General features: G+C 46.1%; 2 protein-coding genes across 2 annotated transcripts; both read left to right on the top strand.

Annotated features, from left to right (window-relative positions):
* Positions 1–610: 610 nt before the first annotated feature.
* Positions 611–5,181, top strand: LOC125530372 (organic cation/carnitine transporter 7-like). The gene is made up of 6 exons (XM_048694776.1): positions 611–845; positions 1,315–1,739; positions 1,836–2,073; positions 2,850–3,381; positions 3,473–3,675; positions 4,644–5,181. Exons 2-6 carry the CDS (start codon positions 1,483–1,485, stop codon positions 4,851–4,853), a joined length of 1,440 nt encoding a protein of 479 aa, XP_048550733.1. The 5' UTR covers positions 611–845; positions 1,315–1,482; the 3' UTR covers positions 4,854–5,181.
* Positions 5,182–11,390: 6,209 nt separating this feature from the next.
* Positions 11,391–16,079, top strand: LOC125530370 (serine/threonine-protein kinase STY13-like). The gene is made up of 6 exons (XM_048694775.1): positions 11,391–12,427; positions 14,377–14,498; positions 14,698–14,900; positions 14,990–15,164; positions 15,261–15,395; positions 15,506–16,079. The coding sequence occupies exons 1-6, from the start codon at positions 12,148–12,150 to the stop codon at positions 15,710–15,712; spliced, it is 1,122 nt and encodes a 373-aa protein (XP_048550732.1). The 5' UTR covers positions 11,391–12,147; the 3' UTR covers positions 15,713–16,079.
* The last annotated feature ends 7,066 nt before the right edge of the window (positions 16,080–23,145 follow it).

Raw genomic sequence — 23,145 nt, 5'->3', positions numbered from 1 at the left:
CGCGGGCGCCTGTGGTTTGCGGAGCCCCTTCTGGGATCCGCCATGAGGAAATAGTTTTGTTTCTCCTTTCACGGCCGGAAAATCCGGTCCGTTGTTGTATGATGTACTCCTTTTTTCCTGTACCTGGTCCTAGGACCTGAACCCCCTCATGTTATTTCTCCCACTGCTTCCTGCTAATGCAATGAAAAGCCAGCAATTGCTGGATCTTTCAAAAAAAAAACTTATCTACGCACATTAGATTTAGAAATGTTTAGAACCTCTTATAATAATGAAGGGAGGGAGTACTAATTAAGTGTCAAATGGTACCTGGAGAGAGGGCAGGAGAACCAAGGCACAGGACAGAGGACGAAAAGCAAAAGGAGAATATGCTCGATGTTTTCAGTCAGGCAACATGTGCTGTAAGCGGTATGGACAGCAGAGAGAGATAGAGTGGCGTTTTGTAGGACAACATGCCTGCCAAGGATATGCTTAATTACATAATTATTGCTAGATAGATGCCTCCTGCCCGGCCGGTAGACGAGCGGAGACAAGCCAGAAAAATGGAAATGAAAATGAAAATATAGGGGCCGGTAGTTGAGGGTGGCGTATGCAGAGAGCGAGCGAGCGAGCATGGGTCCCGGACCAAAGCACGGTCGCAGACGTCGTCGTCAGTCAGGCTTGTTTGTTCCTTCACTCCACCAAACACCAGAAATCTGTTGCCGCCGCCTGCCGCCTGCCGCTTATTATGGTGCCATGGAACGAACCAACCGGTCAATCACAGCCACAGGTCGTTCCCCATCCTCCGCCGCCGCCGCCGGCCGCCGGCCGCCGCCTATGCTTTCCTCTCCCGGGATCCCCCATCCACGGTTCGCTCCCTCCGACGACCCCTTGCTGTTAAATTTTTGATTGGCTCCCAACTCCTCCGTCTCTATGCTAATCTTTATGAGTGTGTGAGAGTTTCAGACTTTCAGTCACATATATACTTTTTGTACGGTGGTGGGTTTGTTCTTACAGCAGGCCGGATCAGCTCACATCTGAATATATGGTACTCCCTCCGACCAAAGTTGTACTAGAGCTGCAGCAATTAATTTGGGTCGGAGGGAGTACCTACTTCGGCGTTGAACCCTCTCGTTGGCCTTCAGGCTTCTGCACAAGAAACACCTAGCCTTTATGCATACAGCATACTAGTAACAACTACATTCAGTTTAGGCTTCAGTTTAGTTTACGTGCCTGCACACTCTGAGTCTGACAAGAATGAGTTTATCATTTCATTCTAGATTCATCACTGTATGCTTCGTCTTGCACAAACATACTCAACATGCTTTTGCCTTTCAGGTCTGAACTCTTAATGTATGCAGCAAGTCATATTGGCTATACTTTTGGTCTCTACGAATGATTTTATTCTGCATGGGGCATACTGAAGATACTTATTTGACCAAAAGTTTGTTCGAGACTTGCCTGTGATACTGGTGTTCAAGCAAAAGACTCCGACTGTCTGACAGCATGGAAACATACACCACGGATGACGCGCTTTCGGCCATGGGGTTTGGCAAATTCCAGGCGCTTGTTCTTGCTTATGCAGGAATGGGTTGGGTCGTAGAAGCCATGGAGCTCAATCTGCTGTCATTTGTGGGACCATTGGTTCGGGAGGAGTGGAAAGTCTCTGCCCAAGATGAGAGCCTACTCTCAAGTGTGGTCTTTGCCGGCATGCTAACCGGCTCATGTGCTTGGGGCTTTGTTTCTGACAGATATGGTCGAAGGTATGAAGCACTTCCCTATTTCAATTTTTTGAGTATAGGCATTTCTGAATAGGAATTTTTGTAAAGGCAAAGCCTGTACTTCTTTTCTTGTTTCAGGACCGTTTTGCTGTTTTCAGCTCTGTTTACTAGCGGAATGGGCTTCTTAAGTGCCTGGTCTCCCAACTATTTATGCTTGATCGCTCTTCGGTTTCTCGTCGGCGTAGGAGTGGGTGGCGGGCATGTGTTCTCATCTTGGTTTTTGGAGTTTGTTCCTGCGCAAAATCGCGGCACTTGCGTAGTTCTTTTTTCGCTTTTTTGGACTATCGGTACTATCTTGGAGGCTTCACTTGCATGGGTATGGCAGCTTTCTTTTGTGGCCCTTTAGTGTTGTGAATTATACATGTCACATTTTCATTCTAATTTTTTTCCCTGATGCATTTTATAGGTAGAAATAGAAAAAAAAATATAGTGTCACAACAGATATTAAGTATGTAGAGATATAAGCAAGGATATAAGAACATGACAAAGCAAGGTTTCTGAAACCACAAGTATAGATAAAGAGACGCCACAGATACTAAGTAGTGTGTCAACTGAAAGAAACATCTCTGTTTGTTCAGGTCGGGTGCTTACAAATGTATGTAGAAGTGAATTTCTGTTGGTTTCTTCATAGTCTTGAAATCCATTCCTTCCCAAATGGATGATATATTTGTCATCAGAAGTACTTTTAGATAATTAAATATTCTTATAACGTGTAATAATAAAAATTATGGTCAATAGTGTGTATTACAGACCATCTCTATTATCTGAATTGACAAGTACTCCCTCTGTCCCATAATGTAAGACGTTTTTTGACACTAGTGTAGTGTCATAAAATGTCTTATATTATGGGACGGAGAGAGAAAATGAATGGGAATGACAAATATTCCGTAGGAATACTTGTGATTTCATCTTGTGCTATCTCGTATCAAACTTTTACCTTCACAGCTCAACTTTGATTTTCTCAGAGAAAACTTTGATTTTCTGCTCAGTTAAACTTTGGACTGATGCATTTACGACATTTTATTTGTGACTTATGTTTATAGAATTTTATACAGTTCTGAGAAATGCTATTCGACTGTGGTTTGGTCGCAGGTTGTCATATTGGCATTGAATTGGCGGTGGTTGCTAGTACTGACCTCCATTCCATGCTTCCTCTTGCTTCCATTCTTTCGAATAATACCTGAATCACCACGCTATCTTTGTGCACAAAATAGAATGTCAGACGCTACACTTGTCCTGGAGAGTATCTCTATGATAAACCAACAAGCTCTTCCTCCTGGAGTTCTCACATACCGCCGTGAAAGTAAAGTTGACACTGTTACATCTGAGACCGAAACAGATCATCTTATTCCAGTCAGGGAGATAGAATGCAAAGCTAACAACGCCTTGAGCTTCAAATCTGGCGCCGCTGCGGCACTGCGAAGACTATTGTCACCAGCATTGCGCAGATCAACTCTTCTTCTTTGGTTTGTTTACTTTGCAAATTCCTTTGCTTATTATGGGGTAGTCTTGCTGACATCTCAGCTGAGCGATGCCAATACAAACTGCCCATCTGGGCTGACAAACTTACCGCGTCAAGAAGATGCTAACCTTTACAGGGATACATTTGTTACCAGTTTAGCAGGTAGCTTACAGTAAGTCTACTTTGTTGCCTGATGACTGCCTCTTTTTCACAATATGCCACTGGCTAACAAATATATGTACTGATGTCCCAGAGATTCCTGGTCTAATTGTATCTGCCATTCTTGTTGAATGGATTGGCCGAAAAGCTACAATGTGGTCCATGCTCTTCACTTGTGCTGCTTTCCTTGGGCCACTAGTACTTCATCAGGATGAGCTATTTACAACGGCCCTCTTATTTGGTGCTCGCGCATGTGCCATGGGTAGCTCCACAGTTCTATGTTTATATGCTCCAGAGGTTTGTGTCAATTCTTTGTTAAATATAGCAAGTGCACTTCTTTTCCGTTGTCTTGGTTTTTACAGTGTCCTGTAAATACAACCTGGCCATTTTAGTTAATAAATTTGAATGTTACATTCATCCATTTAACCAATTTATACAAATAGTGGTTTTCATTATTCTTTTTATTGTGCCAAGGTAGTTTTGATTTTCAATATTCAGGGTTTAAAGTTTTCCATTCATCATGCTAGGACGGGTTGAAATTAATCATCTTCTAGTAGATCTTCGCTGTATTACATACTGAAGATAGGTGAACTGCCCTGTGGTCAAAGAACCTTCTAGTTCATTTTTCTTGCCAATGTTGGCCAGATCATGGACTAGCAGAATCTTCACCAAAATTTCAGCTAGCCAAATACTCCTATCTGGCAAGGCTAGCTTGGCTAAATCCAAACACACCCCTAATACAAATAAAACTTACTGTTAGGCCCAGCGCTATGAAACTCGTGCTAGGATGATTTTTTCTTGTTGCATCGATGCCAGAAGACTTGCATACGCTATATATGCATGAGGGCAGTAATATTTTCCTAGCTAGAGCATCCATTTTTAGTTTCATGGATTTGCAGATTCTCTTGCTTATCTTGCCAGATATACATGCTGTGCTAACTTTAAAGACCCCTGAACACACTAACATAAAAAAGATTGTAATAATCATAATAAGAATTCAACATCCTAATTGCATCTAATGATAATAATATGAATCCATGTAGTGGATAGGGAGAAAATATCTCAAATCTGATCATATTACTAGGTGTTCTGCTCTTCATTGCTGCAACACTTATCCTTCCAAACTCAATTTGTTTGTCTGTGTAACACTTGTCCAATTTGTTTCTCTGACCAGGCATTATCTGAAGCAGTTTTTGTACAAGTTTTGGATAATATTATTTCTTTGGAGCAGAGTTCCTTGGCTAATTCATTTCCTTGTATTCTAGGTATATCCAACATCAGTCCGCTCGACCGGCGTTGGAATTGCGACCTCCATTGGTAAAATTGGTGGGGTTATATGCCCTCTTGTCGCTGTCGGCATGCTACGGACCTGCCATCAAATGGAAGCTGTTTTTGTGTTTGAGCTGGTGTTATGCCTCGCTGGAGTGGCCTGCATTCTCTTCCCTGTAGAAACCAAGGGCCGTGAAATTGACTGATGTTAAATATATTAGTGTATATAGCTAGTAATTCGTTGACAAGAAGATGTCAAGTTTGGCTGGATTTCTTACATTTTTGGAGGTATCTCTGGAGTGTTTGTGCTTCCTCCGTCCCAAAATAAGTGACTTAACTTTATACTATAGTACAAAGTTGAGTCACTTAGGACCGAGGGAGTACTTTTTAGAGAGAACGCCTCCATCATGTATGCATATCTTTGTCAAGCATGTTGAATTTGTGTCAGTAGTTTTCACTTTTTACCCTCTAGTTTCGTGACATTGTGACATCTTTTACCCTACTTAGTAATCTTTGCCAACATTTGACCTCTTACTTGTGGCATTGTGACCGTTTTTATACTGTACCACTTAGTACTAATTTTCACAAATAGAAAAATTAGGTCAATTGGTCAGGGTGACATGGCAGCTAACTGGGCAAACAAGCTCAGACACATACCCGTTAAGGCATACCAGATTACGTCAAATTTCATCAAATTATGTCAATTTTGCCAAACAGCTGAGGTAACCAAAATAACTGCGGGAGTTGACAAAAAAGATTATATGAGACCGGATCTAACTCTTAATCAAGTTAGACCCACTCCATCTCACGACCGGTGAGCATCACCAATCTGAAAGCACTCATCCCCCTAACTACCCATTAACGCAGAATCAAACTCAGTCACAATTCCAAGCCTATTGTTCGTCTTCGATCCGCCTGTTCTTCAACAGTATAACTCGCCTAAGAATATATTTTTCTCATAGGATATATTTCCGGAATTGACCACCTAGTTAGCGCCACATTTGACACATAGGTTCTTCTTGTCATGATGGGAAGATAATAAAATGGGGGTAAAAGCCGCCACAAGTTCACAACTAAACACTAAAAATGTGAAAATACTTTAATTGGGTAAGCGTTGCCAAAACGTCGTAACTAGGGGGTAAAAGATGTAATTTATGGGGCTGAGATATAGAGCCCCAACATTACACCATGCTTGAATCTCAGTTATCCAAAGACTCACAGAAAGAAGAAGTGCAGCTAGATCGATAGGTGATTCGTATTAATATATTCTCTTTATTGGAAAAGGGTCGATATTTGAATACACGGTTATTCTACTCTTTCAACATTTGCAACGTAGTATGAAACAAATGATCAATGTTGTTGTTAAGCATGTTGAATTTGTTTGGGAAGAAAGTCAGGAGCACAAAAAATAGTGAAAAAACAGAGAACCATTAACCAAAATACACTTGGCACCACTATAGCAAAAGCATCAAAACGGGGCCAACACGACACCAAAACACCATAAGCTCCCCAATGTCGACTACGTCGGCCATGATAACCATATCAGGATAGGGGGTAGGGTCTTGGAATCTTGTTACAACTTTGTTCAATCAGCGAGACAAGGATGGTTTCTGTTCTTCCCACTTTTTTTTTAATTTCCTCTCACTGGTTTGAGATGATCATGTCCTAATGTCATAACATGGGCCAAAGGCAAGTTCCATCGGCCCGTTTGCTTGGCAACCAGCCCAACCAGAAATGTGCTCGTGTAAGGGCATCTACAAGGTGGACCCGCAAACCGTCTGTGTCCGTCCGGATTGTGCATATGGCACGACAGCTGATTCATGGGACGAGTACCTATGGATGTATGAGAACACATGCGGAGATGCCATGATTAGGTTTGCAACTGTCGTGGTCGAGGTGTTCAGACCTCGGTACCTGAGAGAACCAATTGTGGCAGACACTGAGAGACTCTTGGCAATCTCAGAAGTAAGAGGGTGGCCAGATTTGCTTGGCTCTCTTGACTGTATGCATTGGAACTGGAAGAACTGCCCGAACGCTTTACAAGGGCAATATCAGGGTCATCTTTAGAAGCACACCATAATTCTTGAAATAGTTGCATCACAATATCTTTGGATTTGGCACGCTTTCTTTGACATGCTCGAGCTTCACAATGAAATCAATGTGCTGCAGCAATCATCGTTGTTTGCGAGGCTGACTGAAGAAAAAGCTTCTCCTTGCCACTATACTGTCAACAGGCATGAGTACAACATGGGCTACTATCTGGTTGACGATATTCTATCCTCCGTGAGCTACCTTTGCCAACACCATATCTAAACCAGTTGGCCAGAAAAAGGCTCACTTTGCCCAAAGACAAGAATCAGCTAGAAAGGCTGTCGAGAGTGCATTTGGAGTTTTGCCGGCCCGTTTTGCAGTTGTTCGTGGACCTGCCAAACAATGAGATCCGGAGCCCTTGTGGAAGGTGATGCCATGTTGTGTGATCATGCACACCATGATCATCGAGGATGAGGGTGGCGATGCTGCCGCAGGCCTAGAATTTGAGAACAAGGATGATGCTATCCAACTTCCAGACCAGAATCCAGACACATTTGAAGAGTTTATTCAAATGCATCAACGCATCGACCAACTCACGAGCAGCTGAAGAAAGATCTGATTGAGCATCAGTGGACGGTTAAAGGGGACAACAATGTTGGGATGTAATATTTGAATTTTTTTAAATTTGAACTAGTGCCGCACGCAGCTATTTGAACGTCCGCACTCTATGTATGTGACTATTTGATCATGTGGACTTAAAAAAAAAGAAGAGGGAGGCCGGATGTATGCTGCTACAGTTGGATGATGGTCTCCCGCGTCCGTGTCCATGGACTGCCCTCTATCCGCGGAAGGAAATTTGCGGGTTGCCATTGGACCCTAACAGCATACTCCTTGTTGCCTAAAAAACAGCATACTCCTTGAAGGAAGTATAGTACTCCCTCGGTAAACTAATATAAGAGCGTTTAGATTACTAAAGTAGTGATTTAAACGCTCTTATATTAGTTTACGGGGGGAGTATCATCTAAAAAAGAAAAATAAATGAAGGAGGTATAGTATCTCTAAGAAAAAAAATACTTTTTGGACACTTGCAAGTAAAGGTATGTAAAGGTACACTTCTTCTTTCTTATATAAAAAAACGCAAGATATTTTCTTAGCTCGCAATCGCAAACCAATCAAACTCTAGTCGCAAAGGAACCGGAGCCAATTGCTTCGGCGGGAAGGCGACGAGCACAGTAGACAATCCATCTTGGCCACCGTCCGTCCGTCCGTCCATCCTGCTCCATGCTCATCTTTTCTACCCCAAGTTTGGTGATTCCGCACTGCACTGAACCTGCACAGTACGCTACACACCCTATGAAATGTGATAGGCTGGCTGGCAGGCTTCGCTAGTGGTGGGAGGGAGCACCAGGACCAGATAGGTCGCTGTCCAGACGGCCCATCTTGCCGTACCACGACACACGGCCGTACGTACAGTGCTGCGTGGTCCTGCTCGGTGCCCCCGCGCACTTGTAAATAATGACGGGTGCATTTCTTGTTGCTCTTACAGCGCTCTGATGATAGCCTATCACATTTCCAGTCGCCACCGCTGCGTGTTTTATAAATCCGAGTACGTGACTTCAGATTTTTTAGCCATGGCAAATTCAACGTTTTTTTTATAACAATTTATATTGGCGCGTGGATGACAAAATTAGCCGGCGACCAGGACAGTTTTCTAGCAAAAAAATAAACCGTGAAGGATTTGTCATGCTCACTAACTAAACTTGTCACCTCGACAAACATAATTTATCATAAAAAACATTTGATTTGCTATGCCTAAAAATCTGATTTTTCTCGATGGATATTCATCGTCCTAAATCCATTGAAAGAAATAGGGGTACTTTATTTTTATCAATAGTAGGTTGTTATTGTTTGTGTTTCTGAACGGCTATGGTGAATAAAATGATGCAAAGAGGAGATGGGGAGCGGCGGACTTAGTGGTGTGATTCTTACCCGACGTCTGGCGTCCTTTAAATAGAGGATGGACAGGATGAGCTTGCCCGACGTTGTGTTTAATGCTCCCCACCGGCCCGCTCGTGAACAGATGTGTGGCTGGAGTAGATTTCTCGGTTTCCACACAGGTTTAATGGAGGCGCTTGAGTGCGGCGAGGAGGCGTGCTCAGCCGGACGTGTAATGGGCAGAGGAAGTAAGAGGTCGCGTCCGCCCTGAACCCGTCTTCAACGTGCATCGGCATGAATGTGGATAGCTGGCGCCGGGCGGGAACACGCGCCGACGAGGGAGGAAGGGCTTTGGGGGGTCAGTGTGGTCAGAAGCGGGGCATTGGTGGTGTTCGGATGCCCGCAAAGCCCCCGTTTTGTCTCCGGTTTTGCGATAAAAAGTACTCCCTCCGTTCCGAATTACTTGTCGCAGGTATGAATGTATCTAGATGTATTTTAATTCTAGATACATCCATTTCTGCACGAGTAATTTGGAACGGAGGGAGTATGTCCGGACCGCGACGCGGACCGACACAATCCCGCGCTGAATGGCTTCCGCCGTCGGGGCGGAGGCGGGCGGTTTGAGAGTCGGCAGATGCTCTAAAGGCACTCCTACGTTTCAAAATAATTGACATTATATGTTTGCACTGTGATATTTGGCACACGTGTGCCATATAAGCAAAACTGCTACACTTTTACTTCTTTCATTTTAAAGTACCACACGATCCCTCGTCCTTTGACCTCGCCTTCTTTCAAATGACCCCGCAGGCTCGCCCGAGAAACCTGCTTCTCCTGCACATCTCGGGCGCCCACCCCCGAGAAAACTGCCACTTCTTCACGTCTACCACATGATTTCTCCTTGGGACAAAGTTACCATGGTATTCGTATGCAAGTTATCAGGCCTGTGTTGCATAACTTACCATGCTATTTACATAGAACGTACCAGGTACTATGCTTAACAACTACACCCCTTCAAAGTTAACACTGTGTTTTGTACACAAGTTATAAGGTCTTCGATGTGTAAAATACAGTGGTACTTACACATAAGTTATCAGGGTATATGTACATTAACCTCCCCCGGTCAAAGTTACCATGGGGGATTGTACATGAGTTACCGGGTCTACAGTTCGCATATTATCATGATACTTGCACCTAAAAACCTGGGTGTGTTTCGGTAGCTTTTTTCATAGGTCAAAAATTACCATGATGTTTTTGCGTAACTTATCACGTCTATAGCACGTGTGTCCCTCATAACATTATGTGACTTTCCGGTGGCACGCCATGTGTTGTGTTCATTCAAGAGGCCCACGCGCGAGGTGAGTGTATGTTTTTAACAACTTGTTTTCCTTTGGTAAAAAAGTTACCATCATGTTTATATTGCAAGTTATCGGTTATGCCGTGCTTATATAATCATGTTATTTACACAAAAATTATTGGGGATGTTTTGAACAACTTTTTCCCAGAACAAAAAGTTATCATGGTGATTCTAGGTAACCTATCAAGCCCGTAGTGCTTAAAATATCATGCTATTTACACAAAATTTATCAGGGGTATGTTTCAGCCACAAGTCCCCCCGCCCCCACGGGTCAAAAACTTATCATGGTGTTTAGTTATCGCAGTGCATATGTTTTCATGCTATATACACATAAAAATGCCAGGGGAGGGAGGTATACTACCGTGCTATTTACACAGAAGATACCGGAGTATGTTTTCAAAAAAAATTATTCCCTACAGTCAAAGTTACCATGGTGTTTCTACCTCAGTTATCAAATGTGCACTGCGTATATTACCATCTATTTACACATAAATTATCGGATATCTTTTCACATTTGTCTTCCCCAATGGTTAAAGTTACCACGATGTTTGTATCTAAATTATCAGGTCAATGGCGTGAATGTTATTGTGCTATTTACAAAAATTACCGGGGGGCGGGTTCAATAAATTTATTCCCAATGATCAAAGTTACCATGATGCTTGAAATAAAAAGTTTTTCAGTGCTAACATATTAAAGGCAAAAACATGTCAAAAACAATATTTTCCTTAGCTTGTTCAACAATGAGTGTCATAGGTGAGGTGGTAAGCTCCCTTTGTTGATTACCTGCAAACTAGAGATCAAATCCTAGTCCAAGCATTATTTTTGCCAAAAATCAGGAAGGCGTGCGGGAAAAGAAAGAGATCGGGAGTCATGCGGAAAAGGAAAGGAGATCGGGAGGAAACTAACGGCGCTGGATGCGTGTGGCAGTTTCGCAATCTGCCACATGATTGTCATATACATATTTCATATATGTTTTCATATTTTGAAAGAAGTGATAAGTTGTCTCGAGTGAAAATTTACTAGTTAGTTTATTTATTATTCCCTCCGTCTTAAAATTCTTGTCTTAAATTTGTCTAGATACGGATGTACCTAATACTAAAATGTGACTTGATACAATCGTATTTAGACAAATCTAAGACAAAAATTTTAAGTTTGTTGACTCTCTATAAAAATCCCGTGAGCACCAGAGATCTGAGGATTCGCGTGTGTGCAAAACCGACCAGAGAGAAAAATCTCGATCCGACGGCCACAAACGAGCGGTTGACCAAGAAACAGAGTACCCCTACCAGCTTTTCAAGTTGAAACCTCACCACCCACCATGCCGTGAGCCTGCGACGTGCCCGGAGAGGCCCCCGAACATTCTACTTTGGACATGTAGCACGGGACGCATTTGAACATTCTACGTACCTTGGAGTCTCGGACTTGCACATCACGCGAGCCAGCAGCACAGTAAGCATATTCCAACTTTCCAAAAGCTCCAGCGCAACCGACGAGCCAGAAGGCAGGCGGAGCTGCCCACGCACAGGCAGCACAGCAGCAGCGGCCGGTGGCCACAGTATCGCAGTAAACAAATCCGCTCCGTCGTCGCCACGCCTCCCCCCTTCGTCAACACCCTCGCCCCCGCCGCCTCGGTCCGACCGGAGGCCCCCGTCCTCATCTCCTCGCCGCCTCCGCCGCCTCGCCCCCGCTCGCCTCCGTCCAAATCCCGCGCCCGCGATTCCGCAGCCTTCCTTCCTTGTTAGCTGGTCAGTTGGCTGAGCCGCCCTTTGTCCCTGCGTTCTTGGGGAATTCTTTGACCGGATTCGATACGGTCTCTGCCCTCCCGCCTCCGCCATATTTCCGCCGGGCTTCCTCCGCCTCGGTCAAACTTTGCGGCCGGCCTTTTTCCAGCGAGTTCCGTCCGTCCCAGCCTTTCGGCTTTCGTCACAGCCCCGCCGCGGTGAGCACCTCTTCTCCCGCCCCCGCCCCTTTGCTTCCTTCCCACCGCTCGCGAGATCTGCCCCCTCTCCTGCTCCGCCTTGCTGCCAAGGAGGCGGTTCTTGGCTCACCTCTGCTGCTCCCCGGTATACTTTGCCAGTTGCCACGCGCCGATTCCGCGCCTCCGATAAGGAATTCTGGTTGTTGGGCTTGCGGCGCAGTTCCTCAAGAATCAAGAATTCTATTTTTGGCTGCCTGCAAAGATGGCGTCCAGCGCCGGTGATATGCCCGAGGTGAAATTCAAGAGGACCGGCAGCCTGGGGAGCAGCGACTACGTGCGAGCCGACAAGATCGACCTCACCAGCCTCGACATCCAGCTGGAGCAGCAGCTCAACAAGAAATGGGGCAAGACCAACATCAAGTCCCAGGGACCCAAGGCGGACTGGGAGATTGACCTTGCTAAGCTGGAGATCCGGCACGTCATCGCCCAGGGCACATATGGAACCGTCTACCGCGGCACCTATGATGGCCAGCAGGTCGCAGGTATCTACCTCAATCGGCTGAAAAACATGAACTCATGTTGCTTGATTGTTCTTTATATATGCATGCTCCTATGCCCTCTTATGTATTCTTCTGGTCGAATTACACACATGATTATATTATAGGGGGTTAAAAACACATATGTATATAGGTCATGAGTCATGACACGTATTTATTCACACAAAGCAAGCGCAAGTTTGCAGGTTTTGGGATAATTAGTTACTCTAATCTCTTCTATTAGAGAAATGATACATGTTGACTTTTATTGATTGTGTGATTTGTGTTCACTCCTTCCCCAATGTTTCAGAACCTCCAATAGGTACAGGTTTTGAGATTAGGTGTGTTTAATCCAGTAGCATGCTCTTTTAAACCCATCCCAGTGTCCAACTGGGCGCCTTAAACCATACTTGTTCGGCAAAGTGCGATGCCTAGCAGTTTGACAGTTATTCGTGTGCCCCCTGTTAATTAATCCTTGAACTTCATGATAACTCTTTATGCTTCACACAATGCTTAGTATTTTCGCAACAATTTGGCCCGCGTGTTTTTATCAGAGACGCATCAAAATTCATTTCTAGTGTGTTTTAGTGCACCTTCGATTCTGTTTATGTTCTTTTCTTGTACCCAGGAAGCTGCATCTGAATTATGTAGTTTAAGGTTTTATTTCTTATGTCGATATTTTACCTTCCTTACATCGGATATTCACATAACTAGCAAACAGTTGAGTTATGCTTCTAGGCACTGTAAAAGGTAGGAGCAAAATTTGCTAGATGGCCAACCTATTGTGAATGCAAGAAGCTTTGCACTTGTACTTTTCAAGGAATCTCTTATAGTTGGATTCAGACAAATACATATATACTTCCTAGTTAGTAAGTATAACGTAGTCGGACAATCTCCTTGCTGCCGCATCCACTATGTATTGATAAGATCTGTTAAACCATTACATGCTTATATTGCTACTCTACACATCTACACATATTTATCTGAAATTTTAAAAATCTTAACACGTGAAGGGCCGTTTCACTAAAGAACTGGGTGACTGTCTGTTAGCTGTTTATCATTATTTTGAACATTGCTTGGGCTGGACCATGTATTCATCTGCTTTCCGGCCTTGTGCATATTTGTGTGCCCAGATTGATGCTCTTGCTCATGAATAATTTCAAGATAGTGTCATCTTTTTTCCTCCATCAAGTTATTCCTTTCCCTGACTACATTTCTGGACATTTACTTACTCTGCCAGTCCATCTGAGGTTTTTCACCTTTGGGCAGCAGTCCTCATTTCACATGTCACTCTACATCGATTTCCTGCTAATTAGCAATTTATCACTATCAACATTGATTTATTTAAATTTCTACTAATTTATGATGCTTCCTTCAACCAATTTCCTTTCCTTTGAGTCCTTTGCAAATGAACATGAATTCTTCCGTGTTGAATTTTTGCATATGCTCGTAAACATTTCTGCAGCCTGCTCAATAGTGGATATATGTCTCTGTAACTAAATGTCATGCTATCTGAAGCGTAGTTGTGCTGCTTTGTACCGTCTGCTTTGACTTACTTTCCAAGCTTATCTTTTTGTGACCCACTTCAGTTTCCTAAGTTCTATAGGTTTCCATAAAATAGAAAGTGAAGACTTTGTTCCATTGAGCACTTCAGTTATATGCATGCCTGTATGTTGTTCATTTGTTCTTTCTACTAGCTTCATAAAAATTGGCATGCTTGTATTTACAGTACACATATTCCAGCAGTAGCATCTTTTAAACTTTACATGATTATAACTATTCTTATTGTTGATTTTCAAAAACAGCGTGTATAATTTTCTATCATTAGATATCCAGTTTTTACTCAAAATCTACGATGAATGTGTCACTTCACCATTTTAGGAATTTGGGATTGTTTTGTTCACAATGTTACGCAATATACGAGCACCCTATTAATTTCATCATATTGTTTGCAGTGAAGCTGTTGGATTGGGGAGAAGATGGTTTTGCCACAGAAGCCGAAACTACTGCTTTACGAACATCATTTAAGCAGGAGGTTGCTGTTTGGCATAAGCTCAGCCATCCTAACGTTACAAGGGTGAATATTTCCAATCATACTTGGCTTCCATCAATCCTGTCCTTCATATGTGATATTTTCTCTTGTAGTAAAGCTGATAGCTTATTGAGTATTAACTTCTAGTCCAGGATTAAAATTTGTAACTGGTATCATGCTCACTATCCTAGGGCTATTTGAAAAGTATTGATTACTCAAATACATGCCGTAATCTCTTCTGCAGTTTATTGGTGCGTCTATGGGGACCACCGACCTCAAGATACCAGTCAATGACAACGGTGCGCGTGCCAACTTGCCAGCTAGAGCATGTTGTGTTGTGGTAGAGTATCTCGCTGGAGGCACTTTGAAGCAGTATCTGATAAAGAACAGACGGCGGAAGCTCGCCTACAAAGTTGTGGTTCAGCTTGCATTGGATCTGTCCAGGGGGTAATAAGCTCTTGAGCCCAAATCACCGCTATGCATTATTTCTAGAGTATCTGAATCGAAAAAGTAATAATCTGGCCTTTCCTTTGCAGATTGAGCTATCTACACTCTAGAAAGATAGTACATCGCGACGTGAAAACTGAAAATATGCTGCTTGATACACAGCGTAACCTTAAGATTGCTGATTTTGGCGTTGCACGTGTTGAGGCTCAGAATCCGAAGGATATGACTGGTGCGACAGGCACACTTGGTTATATGGCCCCAGAGGTATTTATTGGACTGATCCCTCTTAAGTTTCTTCCTTAAGAAAATGGTGTCTCACTTAAAATAGAGCTTCATGTTCTTCCTTGTATGCATTTGCAGGTTCTTGATGGTAAACCATACAACAGGAAATGTGATGTTTACAGTTTCGGCATCTGCCTGTGGGAAATCTATTGCTGTGACATGCCATACCCAGACCTAAGTTTTGCCGATGTCTCTTCTGCTGTTGTTCACCAGGTTTGTCGTGTGTTCTAGATACTCTCCTGCCACGCCATTTTCCTTCATTGTATCATATGATCCACGCAGAGCACATACATCAAATATAACTACTGCTCGTCTGTGGACAGAATTTGCGGCCAGACATACCCCGCTGCTGTCCAAGTGCGTTTGCGAACATTATGCGTAAATGCTGGGACGGAAACCCTGACAAACGCCCGGACATGGATGAGGTGGTGCAGCTTATGGAGGCCCTCGACACAAGCAAAGGCGGCGGTATGATACCGGATGGTCAGTCGTCCGGATGCTTATGTTTCACCAGGGCCCGTGGCCCGTAGATACTTTGCACAGCACTCTCCTCCCTTTGGCTATGTGTTGCCACTCGCCGTGACCGGGAGCTCCACAGCTTGCTTCCCGCTGTCGCTTGCGCAGAGGCTGCTTGCAGCCCTCCATAGTCGCCTTGCCGTTTCTTTCTACGGTGTTGTGTTGGTTGCAGCTCTCGTATGATCACTGTGGTCAGCACACTTGCTTCGTATAGCACTCTGTTGTTGTAATGGTACGTTGTATTCTACTATAACTGAGATCACACATAGAGGTCTCTCTCTCTCTCTCATTCTTGGAGCTGCCGCCGCCTTCCTGCGTTCATTTGGCGGCGGCACGTCTCGGATTTACCGCGTCATGTTTTGAAACCTTTCTCGCTGTGTATATTATATATATATATATACCCGACTCGGAAATGAGTACAATAAAAGTGCATAAATATACTTGTGTACAGCATTTACGGCACATTCACTGGTTCGGGACTTGAGGTGATTTTGAAACAAGTTGGTGCTGGTTGCTCTGCTCTTGAGATTTCAGCCTTTTCAAATGAATGTGGCGCCGGCTGACCTGAATTACTACCGTAGCAAGCAATGACAGTGCCTGTAATAATGTTTATTTAAGGGAAAAAGGAATGGAGCTGACTGTGATGTTGTTGTTTACACGTAGTAAAAATTAAAGTAATTGGAATCCGGGTGATGGGATCAGTGTCTAGTGTCTACTAGTACTTTGTTTGCGTCGCGGAATGAGTTTAGTGGTTGCGTTCATGTGAGTGATAGCACGCCTTTTGCGGACGAAAAGCCGATGGTAAAACACCATTGGTTGGGGCGGGGCTGTGGGTGGCGCCATCATATCATGTCGTGACTGGGAGATGAGGTTTGTATTGGAGTAGAACCAAAAGCTAGGGCATGATGGGATGGCTCCTCAATCCTCATAGAGATAGACGGCGCAAGCGTGCGGCTCATCCGTTTCGTCCTAAACTGGTGGAGCTCTTTGCGCAAAGCCAAGGAAATCACAGCATAGCTGAGGTGGTGCGATTGGACTGGACGCCGTACGTCCTAGTCGCCATATTTCCTTGCCCCGTCCATAGACACATCATATACTCTGGGATTGCTTGCCACGCCCTACTCCTACTCCTGCTCCGGGAGAAGTGACGGCCCTTTGTGCCATACCTCTCCCTCTCCAGTGAAGTGAGCGCTCGCAGATCTTCCCCAGACGGAGTGGGAATGAGGCATTTTTTTTCTTCGAAACGGAGGCAAAAGATTTGCCTCATCCATTAAATAAGAGGAGAATAGAGTTTGACAGTTTGCAAATGACCCTACAAATAAACCTCTCGTACAACAATACGCCCTAGTTTCTTAGCACCTGCTGTAACCCATAGGTTGGCCTCAAGCAAAATATTTTGAAGAAGAATAGGCGGTGGCGCACTTTTGTGGCGAAACACCCGGACGTTTCTCTCATTCCAAAGAGTCCAAGAGACAGAGTATGGTGAGGGAGGCCATTGCTCGTCTGTCTGGATTTCGCATGTCGGTTCTTCCATCTCACCAACGCAAGACCAAACTTGTCAATGACTGATCGCCAGAGCTGAATGAAGAAGCGGCACTTGACGAAAAGATGGATGCCTGATTCTTGCTCCCTCTAGCAAAGTGGGCAAAGTCCACAATTTTCCCAACCACGCCGCTTCAACCGGTCCGCAGTCTAAATCCGGTCTTACAAGACCAGCCAAGCGAAAAATTTGATCTTAGAGTGAGCCCAAGCTTTTCAAACCATTTAGTGAATGGGCGAGTGTGTTATTCCAAGGAACGAGGCATCCTTGCTTGCTCTGAAAGATCGGTTTACATGGCGTGCGGTGTCGTTTCTCTCGGATCGGGCCTCTTCTCCTTTTATGTGAAGACGCCGGCAACGCCGAGGTTTCGTTTCAGCCGGGGAACGACCGCGGCATGGCGTGCATCGTGTGGATCATATGGCGGGAGGCGTGCGCCCACTCGGAGGCTCGTAGTGCACGCTACGCACGTACCCGTCAGCTGAGCGCGCGCACACACAGGCAGACAGATTCCCGTTTATCTTTGCCGGTTTGCCCATACCCATACCATACATACATGCGTGGTCCATGCCTTCTCAGCTTCTCTGGGCGGCTCATGTGTTCAGACTTCAGACTTGTGAATTGGCGCCCAGTATCCAGTAACGAGTGGTTCAGCTTGCACACCGCTTCTGAATGTGTGCGTCATGTTTCTATGTGATGGCAATACTATTTTTTTTGAAAGATCCGGGGTCACCGGCTTCATTGATTTAGAAGAAAGCAGCGGGAAATACATGAATGATCAAGTGATCGTGGTAATGAGAGAGCTAAGAGTGGCCAAGAGTGGCCAGCTACAAGACCATGGTGTTTTATCTCACTACATCCTCTCCGAAAGGGGCCTCTATGCATCGCGCTCCTGCTAGCCGCCAGAGCTCTACCGTGTTGTTGATGGCTCGCAGGACGTCCTCTGTCTGAGCGTTTTCCTTCTGAACACACACGCATTCCTCTTTTTCCAAAGCTCCCACGTGATCAGCAGCAGCATCGTCCTTAGCCCCTTTCTACAGCTTTGTGGTGTTGAAGCAGTCAGCCTTTCCCAGTGCCTGAGAGAGCTGTGACCTTCTTCCCGCGCTTCATTGAGCACCACGCAACCGTATCTACGCGACGCTGCCTGCCAGACCGTTCGGGAGAAGGGGCAGTCCCAAAAAAGGTGAATTGAGCTTTCCAAATTTCCGTTGCAGCAAGCGCAGAAATACCCATTGGGCCACCCTCGCCGTTGAAGGCGATCGTTGCACCAAAGCTTGTCTTGGTGTAGCAGCCAAGCGAAAATCTTCACCGTACCAGGCGCCCAGGCTTTCCAAATCGCGGTTTTTTCACCTGAGGGTGGGATGTCACTGATTTGTAAATCGTAAGCAGCCTTTGCCGAGTAATTTCCTCCTCCTGTGGTTTCCGTCCAGCTGATCGTGTCCTCGTCGGAGGAAAGAAGGATGCCTGCGCCCTGAATCTTCCTCCACATTTGCAAGAACTGGTGGGCAATCTCTGCTGTGTTGCCATGCCGTAGGTTACACACCCATGTGTCATTTGCCAGCGCATCATGAACCGTCCTGTTTCTCCTTCTGGAGTGCTGAAACAAAGCAGGGAACTCGTGCTGCAGCGCCACCGGCCCGATCCATTTGCAAGTCCAGAAAGGTATTGTTTTTCCGTTGCCCAAGTGCACGTTGGTGGCCGCTGCAAACAACTCCAGGTCCTCCTTGGCACATGGGGCCGGGAAGTTCATCCAAGGCCGGCGTGGCTGTTGCCAGGAGAGCCACAACCAGCGCAGCCGGAGATCTGTGCTGAGCCGAGGACGATCCAGCAGACCAAGCCCCCCCCCTTGTCCACCGGAAGACAGACTTTGCCCCAGACCACCTTGCATTTGGCGCCGGTGACATTCTCGTCATGAGCCCATAAAAACTGTCTCCTTGCTTTGTCCACCTCTTTTAGGATCTTCTTCGGCACTTTGAGTACAGTCATTGCAAACATCGGCAGCGCCGTCAAGACGGCACGCACCAGAACCCTTCTTCCTGCCATGTTCATCAGTTTTTCTTTCCACCCAGCCAACCTTGAGCGAATCCGGTCAATGATAAATTGGAAATGCACCAGCCTTAGTTTCCTTGGGGAGATTGGCAGTCCCAGGTATGTGGTTGGGAACGCGGACTGCAGCCCCCCAAAGTTTTGCAGAACCACATCTAACTAAACATCAGCACAGTTGATAGGGATGACCGCAGATTTCGTCTGGTTTAACCTCAGTCCCGTTGCTTCCCTGAATCTGCTGAGCAAGTGTAGCAGGGCATCTACCTCCTCCTTAACCGGGTTGGCGAAAATGACGGCGTCGTCAGCGTATAAGCTAACTCGCATGCTGATGCCCCGGCCTGGCAGCCGAGCGATCATCTCTTCCTCTGCAGCCGCTTGAAGGAGGTGGTGGAGGGGGTCGATCGCCAGGATGAAAAGCAGCGGGGATAGAGGATCGCCCTGCCTAAAGCCACAGCCATGGGAAATAGATTGGCCCTGTGTTCCGTTGAGCAAGCAGGAGGATGTGGCAGAGGAGAGTAGCAGCGCAATCCATTTTCTCCATCTCGGAGGGAAACCCATTTTTTGCTTGAGCTCGAGCAAGTACTCCCATGACACCGAATCAAAAGCCCTTGCTATGTCCAGTTTGAAGAAAAGGGCCTTTTTCTTCGTCCTATGCAACATCCGAACACAACTCTGCACATACTGAAAGCTCTCGTGGATGCATTTGCCTTTCTGAAAAGCAGTCTGTGCCGGTGAGATGATCGTATCTAGGACCCGTGCCAGCCTTGCAGAGAGCACTTTGGAGATAAGTTTGGCCACTGAGTGAATCAAGCTGATTGGCCAAAAATGGTTGACCTCTGAAGCTCCATCTTTCTTTGGTAGCAGCGTAATCAGGGCCGTGTTGATCTCTTGGAAGTTTTTCCTAGCCACCTGGTGGAACTTGTTAAACACTGCCATGATATCATCCTGAATGATGTGCCAACAGGAGCATAAGAATTGTCCCGTGAACCCGTCAGGGCCAGGAGCTTTTTTCGTTGGGGAGGAGACGATGGCTGCCGAGACCTCGGCCATGGAGAACGGCGAGTCCAATCCTTGCGGATCAATGGTGGGGATGGCCAGTCGCTCCCAGTTTATGGTGGCTTTTCTGTCCCCCTGCTTGCCTAGAAATCTGACGAAATGATCGTGAATAATCCTCTCCTTCCCGTTGTGATCAAAGACCTCCAAGCCATCCTCCCCGAGGGAGTGAATGAAGTTTTTTCTCCTTCTAGCTCTCACTCTTGCATGGAAAAACTTCGTGTTTGCATCTCCTTCCTTTAGCCAGGTAATCCTAGAGGCTTGCCTTCTTCTTGCCCGCTCAATGGCTGCTAAACCAAGCACTTTCAACTTGAGCTACTTTCTCAGGTGGAATTCTGCAGGCGTGAGCACTCTGCTCTCTTGCGCTACGTTGAACATACGGATGACCTCATTTGCGATGTGCAGCTGCATTTTTCCTTTACTAAAAGAGGCCTTGCTCCAAATTCTCAGGTCAGCCGCAGTTCTGTCAAGCTTTATCTTGATCCTGATGAAAGGGCAGTCGTGTTGCACTGGCCTTTGCCATGCATGAGTGACCGTTTGGAGGAAATGAGGAAATTTAGGCCAGAAATTTTCAAATCTGAACCTAGCGCTTCTTCGCGGTGCATCCACAGCAGAGAGGACCAAGGGGCAGTGATCTGAAAAAGAAGTTGACGCAGAAACCAGCATGTGGTCTGGGTGCGATTCCTCCCAGCGCGCGTTGCAGAAAATCTTGTCAATGCTACACATGGTAGGGCTTTCTCTTTCATTGCTCCAAGTGAAACGCCGGTTTTTGCACTTGATTTCCTTCAGCCCTGCTAAATCCATGGCCCGCCGAAACTTCCCGATCATCCTTCTGTTTATGTTGGAGTTGCTCTTGTCTCGTGCTTGATATATCATGTTGAAATCACCGTTGATCATCCACGGTTCGTCAGCGGGGGGGGCGGGGGCACCAAATATCTCCGATAAGAAGCTCTCTTTTTGTGCATCATCAGTTGGGCCGTAGATCGTGGTCATCCAAAAATCCTTCCCTGAACTCCTTTCATGTACCCTAGCCGTAATGGAGAAACTACCCAGGTAGTGCGAAGCTACGTCGACTACATCCTTGTCCCAAAAGATAGCCGCACCTCCTCTCGTCCCCGTCGCCGGCAGCACCACACACCCCTGCAATCTGCTACCTCCTATCTCGCTAGCTACCGCAGTCGTCCAAGTATCGATCTTAGTCTCCTGTAAACACAACACTGCTACCCTATGGGAGGAGGCTACGTCGCTGACGACCGTGCGTTTTGCCGGGCAGTTTAAACCTCTAATGTTCCAGGTCATGAAGGTTAGATTGCCGTCATTCATCGGAGAAACTTGAACTTGCACCGCCAGCTGAACCCTCTACTTGAAGCAAACAGAGACACCGTAAAGCGAAACCAGGGGCGACGACGGCCACCAGTAGCCCCAAAACCCCGTCATCGTCGAGCCGTCCACAATGCCTTAGAACTAAACATAGAAACTAATCCTAACTCGAACTGGTTTAAGACCAGCCGCTGGCGGAGACTAGCTAACACTAAAACTACCAACATAATCAGCCTTGCATGATCTCCTCCGCGTCGGTGATTCCTGCCATGCCCGCCGTGATCTTCAGAGCACCCTGGCCGAGCCCCGTGAGCTTGGCGATCGCAGCAATGTCGCCATCGGAGAGTGGTTCCTAGAAGCGCTTCATGATCCGCGCTGCAGCTCTTTTAGTCATCTTGTCCTTCGGGCCGAGCTCTCCCAGCTCCTGAACGAGGCGCAACACCGCCCTTTGCGCCACTGGGGTGGAGGATAAAACACCTGCCCCACGGTGGGCGCCAACTGTCGTGGTTCTAAGTCTGACAGTAATGTAGGGGGGTAGGTATGGAGAGGCAAGATCTTAGCTATGGAGAAGTTGTAAGCACGCGAGGTTTATGAGTTCAGGCCCTTCTCGGAGGAAGTAATAGCCCTATGTCTCGGAGCCTGGAGGCGGTCGATTGGATTATGCGTGTATGAATTACAGGGGTGCGAACCATTTACACTGAGGAGGGGGGTGGCTTATATAGAGTTCGCCGGACCCCTCCGGCCCTTAGTTATGCAGGGTTTTAAATACATTAAGGTCGGGGGTTACTGGTAACGCCCTCAATAAAGTGCTATGATGATCATAAAAGCTACTTAATAACCGACCGTTAGCGTGCGGAGTGCCTTTAGGTCTCCTGGCCGTCGAGTGGTTTGGTCTTGGTCGAGTGATCGCTTCTTGGTCGAGTGTCTCCGAGTCTGTCGAGTGGAACACTTCCAAGTTGATTGAAAGGTGATTTCTTCTAGAGATGTCCTTGGGTAGGGCAGTTTGGACAGGTCCATGACCCTACCCTAGATACATAGCTTCATCATTAGCCCCTGAATGGATCGAGGTTTGAGTGGGGAAGGAGTTGAGAATTTCCTCGACTCATTTTTCATGCCATGAGCATATCTGGTTTTGGATCAATGAACCTGAGTGATGATAGCAACTTCCTTTTCAGTCACCTTGATCCATTCTTAGTTTTTTGTCGAGTGAGTTTCTTTACTTGAAAGGCTCCGAGCGACGGTGCAGAGGAGATCTTTGGTCTGACAAGTTGTTCCGTTGCCCGCAGATTTCGCGGGATCTGAATTTTGGGAAGCGCGGGACGGGGGAGGCCGCAGTAATCGGATGGGATAGAGTGGAGCCACCTCGATCCCTGTGCCACCTTTTTCGCCACGTATCGCGCGCGCGATTGTTACGGGATTTGACAGGGACGCCCGGGCCTACCAGTCAGCCACTCGGAAGCGGCCTCATATAAGGCGTCGGACCGGGGTCTC

This window comes from Triticum urartu, unplaced genomic scaffold, assembly GCF_003073215.2.
Source record: "Triticum urartu cultivar G1812 unplaced genomic scaffold, Tu2.1 TuUngrouped_contig_6271, whole genome shotgun sequence".
NCBI lineage: Eukaryota > Viridiplantae > Streptophyta > Magnoliopsida > Poales > Poaceae > Triticum > Triticum urartu.
This window is presented reverse-complemented; position numbering and strand designations above follow the sequence as displayed.